General features: G+C 44.5%; 1 protein-coding gene across 2 annotated transcripts in view; it reads right to left on the reverse strand.

Annotated features, from left to right (window-relative positions):
• Positions 1 to 984: 984 nt before the first annotated feature.
• CUL4B (cullin 4B) overlaps positions 985 to 20736 on the reverse strand; it is a 33274-nt gene continuing 13522 nt past the window's right edge. The window contains exons 1-16 of one of the 2 annotated variants that reach the window (XM_053273806.1): positions 19723 to 19787; positions 18218 to 18380; positions 18021 to 18110; positions 17700 to 17782; positions 16697 to 16764; positions 14804 to 14922; positions 13014 to 13206; positions 11500 to 11604; positions 9940 to 10050; positions 8707 to 8792; positions 7225 to 7332; positions 6780 to 6893; positions 6480 to 6585; positions 6229 to 6401; positions 5851 to 6003; positions 985 to 5089 (exon numbers count right to left, since the gene is read on the reverse strand). In XM_053273806.1, coding sequence (XP_053129781.1) covers positions 4994 to 5089; positions 5851 to 6003; positions 6229 to 6401; positions 6480 to 6585; positions 6780 to 6893; positions 7225 to 7332; positions 8707 to 8792; positions 9940 to 10050; positions 11500 to 11604; positions 13014 to 13206; positions 14804 to 14922; positions 16697 to 16764; positions 17700 to 17782; positions 18021 to 18110; positions 18218 to 18380; positions 19723 to 19772 — 1818 coding nt within the window. In that variant the 5' untranslated portion in view covers positions 19773 to 19787 and the 3' untranslated portion in view covers positions 985 to 4993. Of the gene's footprint in view, positions 5090 to 5850; positions 6004 to 6228; positions 6402 to 6479; positions 6586 to 6779; positions 6894 to 7224; positions 7333 to 8706; positions 8793 to 9939; positions 10051 to 11499; positions 11605 to 13013; positions 13207 to 14803; positions 14923 to 16696; positions 16765 to 17699; positions 17783 to 18020; positions 18111 to 18217; positions 18381 to 19722; positions 19788 to 20736 lie in introns of those variants that run through there. The other variant, XM_053273805.1, reaches the window with a different exon arrangement.

Below are 20736 nucleotides of genomic sequence, written 5' to 3' on the forward strand. Positions count from 1 at the left end.
CAGCGGCTTCTCCAAGGTTGCAGGCAGGAATCTCTCTCAGCCCTATCTTGGAGATGCTGCCAGGGAGGGACCGTGGAACCTTCTGCATGCAGGTTGTTGTTGTTATTAATAAAATAAAATAAAATAAAAATAATTCAATTTCTATACTGCCCTTCCAAAAATGGCTCAGGGAGGTTTACACGGAGAAATAATAAATGAATAAGATGGATCCCTGATCCCAAAGGGCTCACAATCTAAAAGGTTATCTTCCCATAGCTGGGAAAGGACTGCCTCTTAACCTTGAGCGGAATCAGCTGTATCTAAAATAAACTTTGCCAGATATTTACCCACCTGATTGTCTACATTCTGGTCTGCCAGGAGCCTCTTTTGTTCTTGGAGCAACTGGCTGACGAATTGCCCTGGGGCAGGCAGGCCTGACAAGAGGGCATTCCCAATGGTAACGGAATCAGGCAACTTGTCACTTTTCCAATGACTGTAGCCATAACCAAATTTCCAAGTTGATATTGTTGTTGTAGAAATTATCCACGGGTTCTTAGTGTGTAGAGGCTTATGGTTCCATCTAAAGCAAGCTTTATTGATTAACAGCATGCCAGGCAATTTCTCTGACATTATAATATACACCTACTGGCAAGAGAGCATCTACCATAAGGCCATATTTTTACAAAACCCTTAAATATGATAGTGTCGTGGCCAGAGGTGCTCTCTTTAGCTAGTGAGCCAGCTGTGTCCCTTTCTTGAGAAGGCAGATCTGGCCAGTTACCCAGTCATGTCATGGCTAGATTACTGTAACACACTTTACTTGGGGCTGCCCTTGAAGAATGGGAAGTTGTGTGTAAGGCTCATGGCCAACTTGCAGAGTGTTTGAACCAGCCCAAAGGGAGGTCCTGGGTAGAACTCCCTCCACTGGAAAGATCTGGAGAATGACACATTCAAAATACCCGACATGTACAGAACACAATTCCACGCACTTAACGAAATGAAGAGTTTAGCAACACAAAACTGTTTATTATTTATTAAATGACACAAAATACCTAGATAACAGACTCACTCTTTTTAAAGGACATGTATTTACATTATTTACCAAAGAAGAGACTCTCTGTACCCACCACTGACTTCTTATGAAACATTAAAAATATTTCAATTTTTTTTCTTTTTGCATTCAAGGTCGCAATGCTGACATGCCCCATTGGCAGAAGGTGAACATTTCTATGCAGTGAACAAGCACAACCTCATCTTCTAAACAGCCTAACAAAGAGGCTTCTTAAAAAGGAACAGGGTTATTTTCCTCTCCCTCAAACTCCAAAGGTACTCTTCTGAAGAATTTATTATACAAAAAGTATATTACATTTTTGAATGCTGCTGTACTCTTACAACTTTAAACTTTTCAGAAAAGGAGATGCTCTTTCTATTGTATGAATTCACTAAAAATAAAAGTGGTATTTTCAAATGCACCAAAGAAAAACATTTTTTAAAGAGGGAAACACTAGGACAGATGGATGGTAGGCTTCAGAGAAGAGACCAAGACACACACGCACGCACAAATGCGTGCACACAAACACACAAGATGAGCATCTGAAAGACCAAAAAGATAAAACCCCAGCTAAAGTAAACTTAATTAATTTCTAATTCTTTTAAATTAACTATATGTATTTTGGCACCTTCATGTAAGCTAGAGAACAGAACAATCTTTACAACATGTTTGCTGTTGATTTTGGAAAAAAGAAAAAGGTCACTTTTTAAAATTTAAACCAGCCAAGAAAGAAAAAGAAAAAATCCATTTTGTTGGGCATGAAGTCTGTAAAAAAACACAACCCTCAAACCAGAATATTCATCAGAATAAATTGATATTTCTTATAAACGAGGCTGCTATAAACTGCATGCAACATAGGAAAGGTTTAAAAATTTATGGCCAGACAAGCTGGGTGGGTCAGTCTAAGCCCACTGCAAAAAAAGGTAGATATATAGATAGATATGTATATATATATTTATTTATTTATATTATAAATATATTTATGGCTCAATAAAGCAGGCACATGATCCCAGCACAACATAAAAAAGGTGCTGGGCGGTATGGCTGAAAAATAATTTCTACCAGAGTTCGCCACCAATGAAGGGTTGGTAAGAGAAAGGAATCTAGTCATACTGTGGGGTTTCCCTCCCTTTCCCTTTTAAAGAATGAGGGTATAGACGTCTGTTTTCTCCAGCTCAAATATGGGGCTCTGCTAAGGTTCTCATTAGTCATGTTGCTAGGCATTGCCTCTGGAAAGGGCTGTGCAGAAATGCACGAATCAAATGCAATGACCCCAAATGCTGGCACATTTCAGATGCTTGTGAATTTAGTTACGGAATCAAAAGACATCTTACTCCAAACTGTGGTTTGCTGCCACTGAAAGCTACCATGCTTCATTGAAATCATTAGTTGTTTTCAGAGTAAAAAAATCACAAGCCACATTTCACTGCTCCAACACAAACTGCACACAACGCCCCCCACCCCCCGCATTCCTCTCCATAAGCCAGGGACTCTCAAACTTGGGTCTTCAGATGTTGTCGGACTACAAGTCCCTTTATCATCAGCCACAACAGACAAAGATTGTGGGGGGTGATGGGAATTGTAATCCAACATCATCCGGGGATCCAAGTCTGAGAACCTCCTCTGCCATAAATGATGGCCTGGTTCAGATAAAATGCTAAACCATGTTTTAGAGTTGGGTGAGTGAGTCAACGGGAGCTGTGAACTCCCACACCCCTTCCCTCTCATGTGCAATGGAGAAAAAGCTTCAGTTTCACAGCCAACCTCTGCTCCCCATTATGTATGAATTTGGAGAATGGTCGTGTAATCAACTAGTTTTAGAACAAACCAGGCTACCAAAGAACAATTTGATCCTTTTGGCTCCAATTCAGCTAGTTAAACCAGAGTTCCCAGATTGCCTGTAACCAGGCGCCGAAGCGAGTAGTTCCCTTAGGTACACACATGTTGTAGCACCGAGGCACCGTCTAATGTTGTCTGAACTGGGCCCACCACCTCTTGGGTTCCTTTCAGTCCATTTTGTTTGGGGAGAAATTTAGAACCAGCACATCCATGAGAAAAAGACATGCGCTGCAACAGGTCTGGAGTGATGTCAAGAGCCCCTAGTTCTGGCCTCTTCAAGAGCAGACACTCTCACAAAAGCACCCTCAGCTGTCTGAGCAGATTGCACGCCAACGTGCAAGCAGCAAGCCCCTTGCACTGAAAACAAGACTCCATGTTGGAAACATCACTCTCCTCTTCTAGTTGAGTCAGGAAATGAATCATCCTTGGGGGTGGGGAGGGAGAGAGAGAGAGACTCTAGGAGTCTGAAGATAAGCCATTTACAAGATTTTCTTGCTGGGGCCAGTTGTGAAGAGCTGCAGAAAGTCAGGGCTGATGAGCTGAGAATTGTTATCAGTATGGCTTCATGCATGACTAAGCTACGTAGCTTTTGTTAAATGGGAACCCTGGTGGAAGTGTGAAGAGGAACGGTTTTTAAAGTAATATATTCAGAAGAAGATAAAAGGAGTCCCCTAGACATGTACGCAACCTAACATCAGTGCGGGATCCTCTCTACCCTCCTCGCAGAGGAGATGAATAAAACAACAGCTAAACGAACGTTGCTTAGTCCATGGGTTAGGGAGTGTAGAGGGGGGAAAAAGTTGCTTCCAGATCAGTGAGCAGATGCAGCATTCGGGCCTCTAAAGTCTGTTGCTTTCCACACCTCTCAGGTATCCTCCTAGGGTTGTGCATGCCTGAAGGGATGACCAGACGATGCAGCTCCACCTGCCAGGTTTGCGAGGAGCAGGCAGAATGACCCGAGGCATGGTCTTAAAGCAATGCTACTGCCCAGCAAGGGTGGACTCCATGATAAGTCATCCAGATCTCAAGCCTATGATGCAGCCACTTCTGCTAAAGAAAGCCCCGTGTGGCTTCATAGACAGCAAGTCTAGTTGCTACCAACTGCTGGTTCTCGGCAGGAGTGCGATACTGGCGTGTTGTGTTCGCTGCAACAGGGAATCCCAGAGAGTGTTGACTACAACTCCCAGAATCCCCAGCTGCAGTGGCTTTTGGCTGGGAGTTGTAGCAAGCAACTCTGGGATCTCCTGTTATAGGGAACACTGGCTGTGTGGATTTGGAGATCATGTTGGCTGCACTTCTCTCCACCACCCAACATCCGCCACTGAACTTCAAATCTTGATTGTAGATCTTGGGTAGTGGACGGAAGTGCGGCTGGGGTGGAAGGGGAAAGGAGTCCTCCCCACCCACCCGATGGCAGCTTTTTAAAACAAACAAAAAAACCCCCTTACATTTGAGGACAATCAGTATCCTAAACCCCTAAGCTTTTGTGGCAGAGTTTGCAGTAAGTTGTTTAGGATGCCGGCAACAAAGGGTATATGCTACCTCAATCTTACAAGTTCATTTATGTGGTGAAGTTTCCTTTCCAACAGTTTCAGAAAATGTTTGTAAAACTTGGTGAACACGGCGTTGACTTTTGTTAGTCTGAGGGATTGCCAGATCTGTCCATTTTTGCTCTTTTGATAAAAAACACCCAATAATTCTGTAGAGTAATTTGAGATTTGCATGCAGTTTAAGCATTTTTAAAAGGTTACTTTTTTAAATTTAAATGTGTTTCAGGATGGCAAAGAGAGATTTCTCTTCAGACCCAAGGAACCAATGGAATCACAAAGACCAGATACTTCCTTACAGTTTTCTGCACATCATACGGAATATCATGCAAAGAGTTCAACAGCATTCTTCTTAAAATGTAACTACTACTCTTTAAATGGGCACGTTAAAGCCACTGAAAAGTCCACTCTCTTATGTTTTCCCCCCGCTCCCCCATATGTTGCTTTCATTCAGTCATTGGTAGTAGAAAAAGTTAATTTAAATGGGATCAACAGGCTTGTTCATCCATCAGCAACCAAGTAGAACATCAAGTGTGCAGAAAAAAAATAACACACAACCAAAAGGCCCATCCTGTGTTTATGCAATGTAGTTGTACTGGTTGGGGTTCTCCTTGTCTCTTTCCATGTAGTCTCTGTCAATTAATGATTCTATTCTCTTCTTAAGGTCAGCAGGCTGTAAAGCAATTCAGAGAGTCAGGAAAAGTGTGTGCACACTTCCTCATACCTTTCCCCGCACCAATAAGGATCACTCAATTTTAACATAATGTCAACTTATTTTTAGACCTGGTCCCTTCAGGTGTGCAAGGGTCATGACTGAGTGAGATGGGTCACTCTCACTAAAGCACAGGTAGCTCGAAACACACATTTACACATCTACAGAGTCTTCCAGCGTAGGAGGGTGACTTCTATACAGGAAGGTGTGTGTTTGGGTGTACCGTTTCTGAAACACATTACAGCCAGTGATATGCCCCCAGAAATTAAAAGGTAAGGTGTGCCGTCAAGTCGGTGTCGACTCCTGGCGACCACATAGCCTTGTGGTTGTCTTTGGCAGAATACAGGAGGGGTTTTACCATTGCCTCTTCCCACACAGTGTGAGATGATGCCTTACAGTATCTTTCTATATCGCTGCTGCCCGATAGAGGCGTTTCCCATAGTATGAGAAACATACCAGCGGGGATTCGAACCGGCAACCTCGGGCTTGCTGATCAAGTCATTTCCTGTTGCACCATTAGGTGGCTCTCCCCAGAAATTACTCCCACCTGAATGTATCCTTCAGTGAGAATCTTATCAGTTGGTTGACTAAACCTTTTGAAGTTCTGAAGTGCAGGATAATCAAATGAGAGACGGTTTGTTTTGGAGAAAGTGCTGTAATAAGCAGAGTATCTGTAGGAATAATGGACTGCTGAAAGGAAAATAAGAGCATCTGAACTCTACCTTTACTGGGAATTTCAGCTGGTTGTACACTTCTGACACCAGCAGATTGTGGCTAAGCGTCTTGCGCATCTTCATAATTCTCACAATTGCAGCATCGATTTGGTATTGCCGATCCTGGAAGACCCTCTCTGTAGTGCTTGCTTGCTCCTCCACCTGGATGTATGGAAAAAAGGACATTAGGCAGTGGGTATGTTTAGTCTTCTTTTCTCCAGGCTTAGGGGAGGTACAATCGCTGCCTTAAAGTGTCTGAAGGGCTGCCACCCAAAAGACAGGGCTAAGTATGGAATCCACACCGCATCATATCATCAACTGGTGGGCCCAGGCACCTAAGAGCCCTTGAAAGATCTAGGACTGTGATCTGAAGAAACACAGAAATACCGTTTCTTTCATCTGGATCTGATTGATTTTTATCCTGAATAGCTTATGCCTGAAGTCGTCGTTGCAAGTAAATTTGTCCCCGTCTTCTACATCCTTGCCCTTGGGGCTTTTCGTTAGCACTCTTGCCTTGCCACAGGCTAGTGACTGGAGGGTTCGCCGGAGCTCTCCATCCTCTGCAACACATAGGGAGAGGCTACTTAGCATTCGAGTCGGATGCATTCCGGAGCCCCACACAGCAACCCAGTACTGACCTATTCCAGTCGCTTGTTTTATCTCCTCCAAACTGAATTCTTCGCCTTCATTAAACATGAGCAGCACCAGAGTCTGGAACAGAGAGACCTGCAGCTCTTTCTTGCCCTGCCGGGGAGCAAAAGAGTGAGCCAACGTGATTGGGCTGCCTTTGAAAACCAGGCAGCTCAACATAAACCTGAAGAGCCATAAAAGGATGTTCAGACTTCCAACAGCTGTCTAAAAGCCCCATTGCATTTCACACCTACAACATGAGAAATCAAGTTCATCAACAGAAATGCCAGAAATAAATAAAACATCACCTCTTTAAATTCTGCTTTGAGTACACAGTGCCCTAATGTTGATTGCCACTGAAGTTTCCTGCCACTGTGTTTTCCTAGGTAAAACGTCTTAAATATCTCCTGCAGTTTTACCATCTGAAGAGAACAAAAACATGGGCAGAACTTTAAAGATCACAACAAGAAAAAAGAAAACTAACTAGCATTTTCTTTTCTAGGCCCCACACTTGTAAACTATTTGAGTCATTTGCAAAAGTTGCAGATTTGTAACTCATAACTTTTAAATGTAAAGCTTAAAATTTTTCTTATAACTTGAGTTATAACTTAAAGTGATATCCAAACCATCCTAATACTAGCATTTGAAAAACAGGTTTAAGAAGAGTAGATTGATTTAATCTCCCTTTCCTAGGACTGCTGATTTCACCTTCTATAAAGTTCTTTCACATCAGAAAGATCGCAGATGCCTTACCTCTGATGGCAGGTGAACCTCCATAGGCACGTAGGTTGGCCAGTAGCCCATAGTCAAGATATTGACGGTGAGTTCAATGTTACCAGGTACATTCTGATTTTGCATATACTATGGACAGAGGCAAACACAGAAGACATGGCTATACAGAACTACAAACAAGTTTCCAGGCACTATTATTTTAAAACAAAAATACCCACCAACCCCAAACAAAAGCCTCACATTTGTATCCTCTCCTTCTTCCAAGGCACTCAGGGAGGCACAAGCAGAGGTTTCCTTTGTAACAACCCTGAGCACAGGTGGAAGAGAAAGGCTGGGCCGAGGTCACTCAGGGAGTGGAAATGGGAACCCAGATCTCACCAGCCATTTCTTTATCCATTATTACACCATCCTGGTTCCACAAAAAAGTGCATAAATATCTGACATTCAGAATGCAAAACATTATCAAGGAGCTAAAACAAGGGATAGCCTAGATAGGAAAACGAACGGTCCGAGAACCGGTGTAATATAGCAGCTAAGAAACTGAGCCACACACCAGGAAGGGCCTAATCCTCCTGGCCTCAGCCCTCCACCTGAGATATGGGGATTCTACTGCCTCACAGAGTTGTTGCAAGGCAGATGTTCTCAAACCTGGGTCCCCAGATGTTGCTGGGCTAGGGTGTGTGCATAAAACTGGTTTGCCTGGTTCATTTTTGTGCCCCTAAAACAGGCCCTGGCTTGGCTCAAATTCAAGCCGGTTCGGGGATTCTAAAGTTAAAGAAACCAACAAACAAAAACATTCACAGCTGGGTCCAGAGGTCTCTGCTGTTTCCACCTCCCCCTGTTCTTCCAAGGGCCGTTTCGGCCCGTTTTTCATGACCCAAGCCACGCAAATGGCCAGGACGCATGCGTGGTGGCCTCCAAAATGGCCAGCTGCCACCCGAGAAAGGGTTGGAACGGCCTGAAAATGGGCTGAAATGGTCCGTGGAAGAGTGCAGAGAGGTGAAAACAGCAGAGACACCCGCCCCCCACTGGATCTGGTGATGAATGTTTAAGAATAATTTTTTAAAAACACAAAAGACCCCTTTAGAACCCCTGAATCGGCTCCGAGCCAGCTGGGGGGAGGGATTCGGCTCGAGGTTGAGCCAAGTTGGACTAGTTCGATGGCAAACCAGCTCGACCTCAAGCCGGTTCGCACATCCCTATGTTGGACTACAACTCCCCAGCCACAATGGCCTTTGTAGTCCAACAGCATCTGGGGACCCAAGTTGGAGAACCCCTGTTGAAAGGATTACAAGATGTGAAATGCTTTTGAATACTTGAAAGGGCTATACAAATGCTAAGTATTGTGATTACTGATACTCCTCCTCTCCGATGTAATGATAAGAGCTTAGATTTTCAGTTTTTTGGCAAAGCCAACTGAATGACAGGATCACCCACAAGTCACGATATACCCGGGGGGGAAAAAGCCCCCAAACCAACTATGGCAGGACCTGCATCCCTTACCTGTTTAAATTGTATCATGATGTCTTTAGAAAGTTCCATGTCTTTAAACATTCCTTCAAGTTTGCTGGTGAAAGCAGCACCACATTCTAGAAGAAGGAATTGCAATGGAAATTTCCATTAGACTGCATTTGTCAACTTCAGCCAGACAGTCAAGTTTTTAATTAACAAGATGTCGAGGAACCAGTCTATTCCAGAACAAAGTGGGAGGAGGATAACATTGTAATCCTGACTGAAGGGAAAGAATGAACGAGCTCATCCTGAGCACACAGAGCCAAGCTGCCAATATCTGAACTTATCAGGTCAACTAACAAGAGTAGCTACGTTGGAGGTGTTCCACTGAAAATGACACACACACCCCGCAACCACCACCAAAAAGAGTCTCCCACCCACAGCACCTTAAAACACACTGGCTGACATCCTGCAGAAGTACATGCGTAAAGGAGGACTGGGGCTTCAATACAACTCCCCCAATCTCCCTACATGCACACTGTTGTGAGAGGGGGACGTCCCTGTCTTGGCTGCACTTCCAGAAATGATCTGGGTGCTTTCTAGATTAGGTGCTCAACAGCTGCAAAATGCTTCCGTTCAGGCAAATCACATTCAAAAATGTAAATAGCAAAGCACCCAGCAGGGGGAGCTGTCTTGCAAAAACTAACAACCCGAAAAAACATCAGCCTTCTTATGCCGGACATACGACGTTTTATCAATAAATTGTAGCGATTAAATCCGAAACAAGGCATCGGCAATGTGAACGGCACCCTGCTGTCAGCGTAGGGACTTTGGTGTCACAACACAGGAAGTGTGGAAGCACACTTCTGAGATATGCCGTGATCCCATTGCAGGGTCTAATCTGGAAAGCACCCTGGAAGAGAGGAAACATGTGGTTTATGTGTTTCCTCTCTTCCAGGCTGCTTCTGGAGCATGGGCAGAGTGGGGACGTTTCAACCGCTTGCACACCAATGTGCATGTAGAGGCTCTGGGGGAGTTGTGTGAGCAGACCCCAGCTGTGTCTCTGCAGCCGCTTTTTACATGCATACTTTGGTACTCAGGATGTCAGCCCACTGGTGGAATCCTTAGGAAATCAATGAGATTTAAGACAGACATAACTAAAATGATATAACATGAACACAATATTCCCTCAAGCCCTTTCGTTAAAGACACTTGCTTTGTGTATGTTTTCTCAGGCTCATATCATTAATGATATTTAAAGGATTTAAAATAAATAAATCTTACCATGTTTGAGTTTGGAAAGCATGGATTTCTCAGCATCTACTGAAGCACTTTTGCCCACTAATAGCCGCTTTGCTAGATCTTTTTTGTAGAAGGCTTCAAAAACATCCTTTCCTGTAGAAGACAGAAACTCCTTTGCTTTCAAGAGGTCTCTAGGAAGTTTGATTGTAATCATTTACTTGTTTTCAACATTCGATGGGGGGAAAGCACCCAAAGTAGCTCACCAAAAATAAATGCAATAAAACATGAAAACCACACAAAATGGCAGTTAGTAACAATGAATTAAAAAGCCTCTCAAAACAGCAGGAATAAAAGCTCATCTGCTGGGGTGTGTGTGTGTAATGAAAGCCTGCCAAGACAAGAAGAGTTCCACAAAGTGATGGGAAGTCAGCAGGAAGAACACAAAAAGAGCTTCCATAGGGAGACCATTCCAAAGTCTGGGCATGACAGCAAAGGGCCGTGTTCCTCACCTGCGAATTCTCCTGTGTCTTTGCCAGACAAGGCTCCAGGCACTGAGGCTGCTCTCTCCCTCAGTCGGCTAGGAGGCACAGTCTTCTGAAAGAAGATCTGACCAAGGACTGCTGGGACTAGGATGCACTCCCACCTCCTCCCTAGAGTCACGCGGATGGAGCAATGGGCACCTCTTAACCTAAAGCGGGCACACGCTCTAAACAGGCGGGCAACCAGCTGTGAGCCAGGGCAATGCAGGCCAAGTCCTGCCCCTTCTGCCAGGACGGGCACACCCACCCGCAGATGGGAGGGCGGGTTACATTGTCCTTTGCCTCAGGCATTAAAGGTCTTGTGCCTCCCCTGGCTGGGCTACTGTTCCTTGGGGCTGGCTGCAGAACGGACATCAGGGCAAGCTTCTGTTTCGAAGAGGATTAAGCCAGCAAGGACAGGCTTCGGAACCTGTGGCCATTCACTGAAGGCAGTGGAAGGTACCTTCTAGGCCTGTTCCCAGTCAGATCTTTCGGCCCCCAACTCCTCTTCAGAGTCTGGGTCACTGGGCAGCAAAAAGAAGGGCAGAAGCCCTCTTGCTGTGCATTAGAGATAAGCAGCGGGCAGCCCATCAATTAGACCTAGGCTTCCTGAGGGCAATCATCTGAAATTGGCCGCCTCTCCTCCCTGCTGCCAACCCAGACCAAGAGGCAGCTTATTTTGAGAAGATGGTGGAGTGGGCCAGACCCACAGCCCCCTTTGAGTGACTGCTAGTCAGGGATAAATGTCATGCATATTCAGAGGAGGGAAAAAGGCAGCATTCTTTAAGGACTCCTAAAAAAAACCCGGATTTTGTGTGTGTGGAGAGAGAGAGAGAGAGAGAGAGAGAGAGAGAGAGAGAGAGAGAGAGAGAGAGATCGAAATGCATGGCGGATAATGAACCTGCGTTACATGATCATGAGTGGAGAGGACCTGAACTCTCAGCTCCCAGCCCCAAACTGCTTTAATCCACAGTCAACCAGCTGCAAGAATAGCAAATACCACTGTGCATTCTTTAATATTTATCGAACCTATTTTTGTATGCATATGTGGCTGCTGAATGTAAAGAAAATGTTCAGGTCTTACCGTAGATAAACCTAAATATGATCATAATTTTATCCAGCATCTTTTCAAGCTCTTCATCAGTAGCCTCTTTGTTGCCTGCACGGAGCTTTGAATCGACATATTTAGCTGAAAGAATAATAAAAGAAAAAGGACAAGACAAAGGAAGTAATGAATGTGCGCTCCTGAATGGCGTCCTTGCCTTGCTCTAGACTGGCCGAGGGCTCAGTGACTTCTGCTGGCCCATCGTGGGTTCTTATCAAGGAGGGCCCTGCAGGCCACATCAAGAGCCTGCCTCTGCCCAGCTAAACCTGCGGCAGGGTGCATTGTGGGAAGGAAAATGGAACCTAATCCACAGAAGTATGAGAACCTCAGACTCTTCTCTCCAGCCTGCCTTCTTAGTTTCTCTGTATCATGTCTGATTGGTGACTGGCCTCAATCACACCTTAAGCTAAGATAGGGGCTGCAAAGTCCTGTTGGAAGAACTGGACTGAAGAGGTCAAATTTAGAAATGCAAACCTGAACATCTGCTAGTCAGTATGGTGAATGTAAACTGACCACATATACCATATAAAATCCTCCCTAGGAGAGTCTTGAAAAGCAGTTCCTTATCTGATGCTCTTTCCCTCCCAAAGTTAGCCATTTCAGCTTTTATCCCCACTTTTTATATTTCCCACTTTTAGTATTTCCCTTTCTCTCGTCGGCACCTTCTCCGACTTTCATAGATGGTCCATCATCTTGTAGATAACAGGTTCTGCCATGCCCTTGAAAACTTAAAATTAAAATGGAAAACAACCTTCTGCTTTCCCAAAAGAAGTGCTTTGTAAAAAGCAGCTCAGGAAGCTCACACATTCACAATTAGAGCCAGGCCTGTAATTTCTGCATCTCTCTCAAGCACTCCTGATGGTAACACTATAACAATGGTTACTGCATAGCTTACATTATATGGTTTTCAGTGGATATGGTTAGCTACTTTGAGGTTGTATGATCAAAAGTAGACGCACATTTAAAAAGATAAAAATGTGAACTAGGGAATTTTGCTGGGACTTTATCTTTAAAAAGAAAAAAGAAAATAAAGATGTGAACTAGGGAATTCCGCTGGGAGGCAGGGGGAAGCCTAGTGTTTGAGGAAGTTAAGGCAAACCAAACTGACTGGAAGCCTCTTCCCCAAGTTGAGGCAACTAGAACACATGTGGGGAAACGGCAACCAGGTTAACATACCAGCTAGTCAAAGTATATGTACTACCTTGACTCAAACGTCCAATGAAATACTGGATCCTCATGGAATTCTAGACTGTAAACTTGGACAGGTTAATATTTTGCAACGCCACCTATATGATCGTCTATCGCACGTTCAGCTGTTTTTGATTAACCTGAAGACGAAGATGCAGCTTGATTCTATGGAGCAAGCTTAAAGCAGCATTACTGTCATCCTTTACTGGTATGTCCCAAGGAAACATGTTTCTTTGTGGGGGGGCTAGCAAATCCCAATTCTTGACACCCCCATTTGGGAATTACTGGCATAATGAAAGAGATACCTATGAGCTCAGCAGGCTTATTTGGTCTTTTGTTGATGAAAGTTTCAAAGGCTTCCTTCATGGCATTGACAAACTTCTCGTTCTTCAGAAAGCAAATGTCAATTATATGATCAACTTTATCCTTGAAGTCTAGCAGCTCTTGGACCATGGTTTTGTCTTTTTCTGGGTTAATGACAATGGTGCTACCAAATGCCTGCAAAAGACAAGTGTCGTTATTTCTAACACAATCTTGCTGGCTGACACCAACAGAACAAATGATTAACCTACAATTTGTAGGCACACGGTCTGCAAGTTCTAAACAGATAGAAATTCCAGAGAATTCATTTCCAACCGCAGGGACGCTTTACAATGTTTTGCCATTACAACCACCTGTACAACAGTAACTTTTGATTATGTGTGTCAGCATAGGAACATAGGAAGCTGTCACGTACTGAATCAGACCACTGGTTCATCTAGCTCAGTATTGTCTATGCAGACTGGCAGTGGCTTCTCCAAGGTTGCAGGCAGGAGTATGTCTCAGCCCTATCTTGGAGATGCTGCCAGGGAGGGAACTGGGAACCTTCTGAATGCAAGCAGGCAGGTGCTCTTTCCAGAGCAGCCTCATCTCTTGAGGGGAATATCTTGAGGTGCTCACACAAGTAGTCTCCCATTCAAGTGCAAATCAGAGCCGACTCTGCTTAGGAAAGGGAACAATTCATGCTTGTTATCACAAGACCAGCTCTCCTCCCAAAGTATGTCAGGGTATTGCAGTTAAGCAGATGTCTATATATCTTAGTCAGCTGCTTAAAAGCCAACACACTTAAGCTAGCTAAGGCTGCTATCCTATGTCCAGGGCAAACAGCAGAGGCCTTTCTCAGCTCTGCTACCCCCGGTTTTTTAAATGAAGGTGATGGAGACTGAACTAGGGGTCTTATGTGTGTAAAGGATGTATTCCAACACTGAGCTATTCTAACCTCTTGGGCAGAGGTTCCCCAGGATTCAGACCTGTGGCCCCACTGAGAGAAAGCAGCAAGCACCTCCATGCCCCGAGGCTGCTCTGAATGTATGACCCAAGAGCTGTTTCACAGGAGTATTTTAAGGCTGCCAGACCAGAGATGACGTCTGGCATCTCTTGCCTTAAGTGGATGTACAACTGCTTTGGTGTCACGCCCAGCACCCCACGCTCCTACACAGGCTGCAACAGTTTCATTGCCCCCCGCACAGCCTGAAGGCTAGCAGCAGTGTGTCACCTCAGGCTCTCGAGGGATCCTGAAGCCATTTTGCAAGGGCTCTGCCAGCCGTGTTTAGACATCACAGTAAGCCGTGGTGGGATGCAACAAGAATGTACTGCAGCAAGCCTTAGGTCATGCAGCTAAGAAATACTAAATTATCTGTTCCATTTTTCACTCTGATCTTTCAACTAGGGATGCGTGGGTACCATGTGCGTGCTGACACCACACTGGGGGGGGGGGGTACTTGGGCAGAGTGCCACCCCAGCAGGAAGCTGCATGGGGCAGAACTGAGCAGGTAAGGACCTGTTCTCTTTTTTCTTAAAGCTCCTGCTCCGCTCCTTGTAGCGCCGAACCGGTGCTCGAATCGGAGTTCCTGAATACCTCTATTTTCGACCCATTACTACAAGAAGTCTGCTTACAGGCTGAAGCAAAATACATCTAGATGCAAGTCACGGTGTCAATGAGTGGGCACGGTCTTCAAGAACACAAGCTGGGCAAGCCTGCATCCATAGTCTCCACCCCCATAAATGCAAGGCTCGTTCCCAAGTTAGCATGTAGACGTTTCCAACACATGGCTACCTTTATATATTCAATCCACTGCTGCAGTAGGGCCTGCACTCCATTCTTCACCCTACTGAACAACTGATACAGCAGAGACAAGTCCTGAATTCGGTTTTCATCCAGGAGATGGTTTAGACCTGAAATATTAAGAGTGCACTATCAGCTGTTATTCCCAATCAACAGGTGTTCATTCAAGAGAACAAAGCTTTCAAACTTCGGTTTAAGCCATGGAGTAACAACATTATTTGGTGAAAACATTTACTGGATAAAATTAGAAAAAGGGAAGGGTAGAGAAATGCCTGTAACTAGTGATGGGTTTTTGGGGGGGCTTTTTTGGGTGGGATGTGGATATCTGGCTGGGAAAGGCCATTATGACTCAGGATACTGAGGGATCAAGAGGGGTGGGGGTGGGTGGGTGGGTGGGAAGACCTGACAGATTTGAGATCTGACAGGCTTGAAGTGAGGGAACAAGCTGCATCTGCAGACTACACTGTACCGCAAACTCACCTGCTTCTCCTCCCACTCTAGTTTCTCAGCCCTGAGCAGAAACTGCTCCATTTAAAGCTGCACCAAGTGACTGGAGAATTCCCAAAGCCCGTCTAAAATCTTCCCCCACTGTATTAATACAAGCCCCTGAGAGAAGCTCTTTGGACCCTGGCCAGCAGATACCACCCCCATGCGGGTCAGATTTTATCATGATTCAAAGAAGAGCTCAGATTTCCAAGGGAAGCTTCCAAATCCGTGGCTGTTTCCCACAATCTGGACTGCAACTGGCGTTATGCCTATTCCTAGGCCTTCCTCCTCTTATCATATGACTTCTGCTGAAGATTAACTTTGTGTCAGCAACGTAAAACCCCCATTCCGCACAATTAGATGGCGGAACTTCAATGCTTCCATATTCAAAATGGAATATAAAAAAGGATCAATGAGGATATTGCGACTTCATACAATCAGAAGCGCTATTTTTAAAAGCACCCTTTCCAGCAACCTTGGTACAAAGTTGGCAGAATTCCTAGGTGTTGCTCAAGAGTGTTTTCATCAGTGTTATCAGTCTCCACTCCAAGATGGGGCTAGAGGCTGTCTGGTACTCCCACCTCTCCTAGAAGAGCACAGAGGAAGCTGCCACATACTGAGTCAGGCCACAGGTCCATCTAGCTCAGTACTGTCTACACTGACTGGCAGCGGCTTCTCCAGGATTGCAGACTCGTCTCTCTCAGCCCTATCTTGGAGATGCTGCCAGGGAGGGAACCTGGGAACTTTTGCATGGGAGCAGATGTTCTACCACTGAGCTCCGGCCCCATTCCCTAAGGAGAATATCCTACAGTGCGCACATGTAGTCACTCATCCAAATGCTAACCAGGGCAGACTCTGGCTTTGCCAAGGGGACAATTCATGCTCACTACCACAAGACCCCCCGACTCAACGGCACACTTTACCTTTACCACAAGACCGGATCTCCTTAAAGACACAGTCTTTGAGCACAGAGACACACGTCATGGCTTAAGGCAGGGAATCAAAAAGTATTTTCTGCTTGCAGAATATAATCGCTCTTTACCAAAAAAGGTCACGGAGCCATTTTGTGTTAAAACTGTACCCTTGCCGGCTAACGCTACACACAGCTGGCGCCCGTTATCAGACAACCTCCAACCACATCCGCTATTTTGTTCTCGGTACCGTTAGCTTTTATTTCCAAAATGCATTGGAAGATACCACGGTGTCTGCTTACCTCAGGTGAGGAGAATGGCACTTGTCAGCCCCCTCCCGAAAAACCGGCCAGTGCTATTTCATGAACTGGGTAGCAAAGAAGGTTAAAGAAGCAGCACCCGAGTGGGTCATTTCCTTTCAGCCCAGGAACTGAAAGCCCCGAAGAAGCAGTAAACAGAAAGATTTCTATAAAGAGAGATAGATTACCTTTCTGTAGAATGGCTGTTAAATGTTCACCTAGCAGCTGTTTTTCTACAGTAGCAATTAGTGGTTTCCTATAGGAAAAATGTTTAGAATTATACATTTTTTTGCTCACCAGTCACCCATTTCAAGCCAGCTGGAACACTAGGAACAGGTAACGCTTCACACAATAGTCTCGTAATGACTGCACCAATGCACTTGGGGCTTACATTCTGTTTTTAAAAGCTCCGTTGCCACATTTCTCTTTCCTGCCTTCTTAAAAAGGCAGAGCCACCAACAGCAGCCAATTAAGTGCAACACTAGTGAATCTCTTCAGACTCAGGAGAAGACACCAACTCCTCCTCACCATTAGAGACACTCTCAGATGCAATTAGAAGCCATAAAAGTACAGTAGTTCCTTAATGATTTGCACCATTTATGTGCAAGGCACTTTAGAGAACAACATAAGCAAGTAGGGCAGGGGAGAAGAGAAAGGGAGACTCAGATCTCTGCCCCAAAGAGCTTACAATCTCAGTATGGAACCAGCAAAAGAGAGAGACAAGAATAACATCCTATACATTCATTAGGAGAAGATTTCTCAGATTTGGGTTCCCAGATGTTGCTGGGTGTACCCCCTCATTCTCAGCCACAATGGCCAAAGGCAGCTGGGAATGATGGGAGCTGTAGTCCAACATCTGGAGACCCAAGTGTGAGAACCTCTGTCCTAGGGTATAACATTAAAAAAAAAGAAGAATCATGGGCACTGTTATGGATTTATACATACTGATATGCATGTGGAAGGAACATTTGGTTTATTTCATGCTTTGTAAGACTGAATAGAGGTGTGAAATCTGCCTTATCTTTGGGAAACTATACTTCTGAAGCACTTCATAAAATATAATGGTGAAGAAGTATAGCCTTGTTTTAAGTTGTTTTGTCACCTCTAGGACATGATACTCCACACTAGCAAACAGCAATGTGGGGCGTTAATCCTGCTAACACACCATATTGAAGGAGATGAAGCACTTACTGGGTGCTTTGATCCAAGTAGGTGATAATCCTGTCAGCTTCTTCCTCCAAGCGTTTGTTGACATGATGAAGATATTCTGGAACCTGCAGGATTATGTAAATTACAGCTAAATAAAATGACAGAACTGTGACAAGAAAAGATCCTTTCTTGAAATGGTGATGCCCAAGAATCACATCCGAGGAATGGATGCCCAAGTCACCCGACCGCTCCAAGTCTTCATTTCACCCTCTCTCAGCAGGAGAGAACATGCCAACAGGGAAGGCCACAGTTCAGAGTTAAGGAGTCTCATAGTCACCACAAATAATAAAGGCAATAAAATACCTCTCTCTCTTGCATAAGCCTCTGTCCTTCTGCTGCATACAGACGATTAGTCTCTTCCAAGAATCTGTGCTCAAAAGAATCCTGATAGATCTGGGGGTGGGGGAAGGAAGCAGAAATGAATCACTGACTTTCAGATGCCCTCACAGCTACTCTGGATATTTTATGCAAGTTTAACACAGGAGAGAAGCCCGACTTACCTGCAAATCCGAAAGCATGCTTAGAAGGCTGCGGAGCAAACTCCTGTCAATGGCCTCGCCGTTTCTCTCTCTCTCAATCAACAAAAGAATGCCATCAATGGTCTTGTTCTGGACTTTCTGATCACTAATTATGTGAGTCCTAAACAGTTCTAGTCCCATATCCCTGAAAAGAAAGAAAGGCTCTTAATGTGGCAATAATGAAACCGAGACCAGTGACTAGCAGGAGGGATGTAACTCTTCATACTTCTGTTTCTACCACCTACCAATGTTTCTCACTTTGTTTTTGCTTCTACTGGGGTATTGAAAACAAGTTGTTTTTTCATCACAAAATTGTTTATTATACAGGCTTTAAGTCTCTTTAACTTCCTCTGTCAAAAAACAAACAAACAAACAAACCCTGGGCAGTAGAAGAGTTAGAAATATGGTAAGAGTGTCCTGTCTGGCACTTTAAAAGAGGTGGTGTTCTAATACTGGATTTTCTAGCATATCAGGGACATAGGGAGCTGCCTTATACAGAGCCAGACCATTGGCCCATCTAGCTCAGAACTGCCTACACTGACTGTCAGCAGCTCTCGTCCAACCTTCTAACTGCTACAACATGCTGGCTATCACGCTAAAGGTTTAGTGTTACTATCATGAGTCTTGAATCCAGTCCCAGTTTGATATGCTGGCTTGTTCACAAACTGGTTAGAACAAGCCAGTATTTCCTGGATTTGGATGCAACAGGATTGGAAGTTGCAAATTTCATGTTCAAAGGCACTGGGTGGGAGGGAGCATGCAAACCTGGGGTTTGTGACAATAGCAAACCTTGACTGATTGATTTTTAGTTCAATTTTTACACCAACTTTCATAAGACCCCCCAAGGTGGTTTACAGAAGTTAAAATACAATAAAACTCCATAAAAATCACATTAAAAACCTTAAAATCAGTTAAACAGTAAAAACTATATACACACCAAAATAAGCCCACCACCATAAAAAAAAAGACAAAGAGAAGCAGGATAACCATTCATGAGGTGTAGCAGTCACCCGAGGGTGGGTTACTAGGGCACCAAGATGTCCCTGCAGTTGCCATCAAAACAGCTCTTTGGAACTGACCTGACACATGCAAGCTTTGCCAGGAGCATCTCTCTCTTTGCAAAACTTTCAAAAAGAACAAAGGGGAAAGGGGCTCCTGGCAACCTTCTCCCTTCCCATGTACTTTGCAAAGCTCCCCAGGGTCTATTTTGAAAGGGGGCTGGCCCCCACCAGGAGAATGGGTCACAGCAGCATTTTCCACCTCTCCTGAGGCACCCCAATACCTTGGGGTCACCTCCCTCTGAAAGCGATTAGAACTCAAGGTGCATACATTGAGCCCATTTTTAACCTCTAGTCAACAGATCCTCACAGCAAGGTCCTAATCTGGATTAGGCCTGCTGCAGCTCCCATTTAACAAAGAAGGCTTGCAAACTGTTTGACCAGAGAAGACTGCAGTCTTTCTCCTCTCGTATCCTGACACATCCTTGCCTGTAGAGGTAGTGGAGTTTTGCTCCTTCAGCCTCACCGCCCTCGGCCATCTGGAGACTTCTTGCTCCCCTCCAATGACTCTGCCTTTTCTCCTTTGCTGCCCTTTATGCCTGGGACTTGCTCACAGGTCGCCTTTGTGATCTCACCATTTTCCTTCCTTCAAATCCCTCCTCAAAACTCAACTTTTTAATCAAGCCTTTGGGACCACTGTTGATCCTCATCCCCTTCTGAAACTAACCCCTATGTACACATAACCAAACTGAACACGACTTCTTCTGTTGTTATCTTGGCCTCCTTCTTTCTGCCCTGTCTGGATGCATTTGAGACTGTATGCTCTTTGGGGCAAGGACCTGTCTTGTGTACTTTGTGTGCCCTGCACACCCTTGGTGATATGTGTACATGCACTGGAACTGGTGCCTCTAAGTCCTTTTCAACTCTCTTAAGTATAATCTGACACAGAATTCCACTGCATGGAATCTCAGAGTGGAGACATTCACAGAACGCAGCATGTGAATGTGATTAAATAATGGTTTAGCGTGATGACCGAACACTGCCTTATACATAAGGATTGAAATTTTGGTAGCTATCTAAATATTAGGAAGTCTTCCAAAGTTAAGTTGAGGTTGGGGTTAGAAAGATAAAAAAAAAATAGGCCATGCTTTCATGATTTAACAGTTCTAGTAAGAGCAAGTTTATTAGACGCAACGTGTCCCAAGGATTTCTCACTAATAAATACACACTATCCTCAGAAAGTCACTGTGGAGAAGATTCAGCCAGTCAGAACTTTATGATTGCAATATTACTGCCACTCTTATTGAACAGAGTCTTGAATGATGGTTATTTGGCCTCTCAAAAGAGGCCAGATCTTCTTTTACTAATGAGATCAGGTTGGGAAAGTATCTGTTCAATTCAGCTCAACTTTAGCTTGAAAACCACTGTAGGAACTGGCTACATTTTATGAAGAACCAGGGGGGAGGGAAAGAAAACACATACACCAGTCACATAACCAATGTT

This window comes from Hemicordylus capensis, chromosome 11, assembly GCF_027244095.1.
Source record: "Hemicordylus capensis ecotype Gifberg chromosome 11, rHemCap1.1.pri, whole genome shotgun sequence".
Classification (NCBI taxonomy): domain Eukaryota; kingdom Metazoa; phylum Chordata; class Lepidosauria; order Squamata; family Cordylidae; genus Hemicordylus; species Hemicordylus capensis.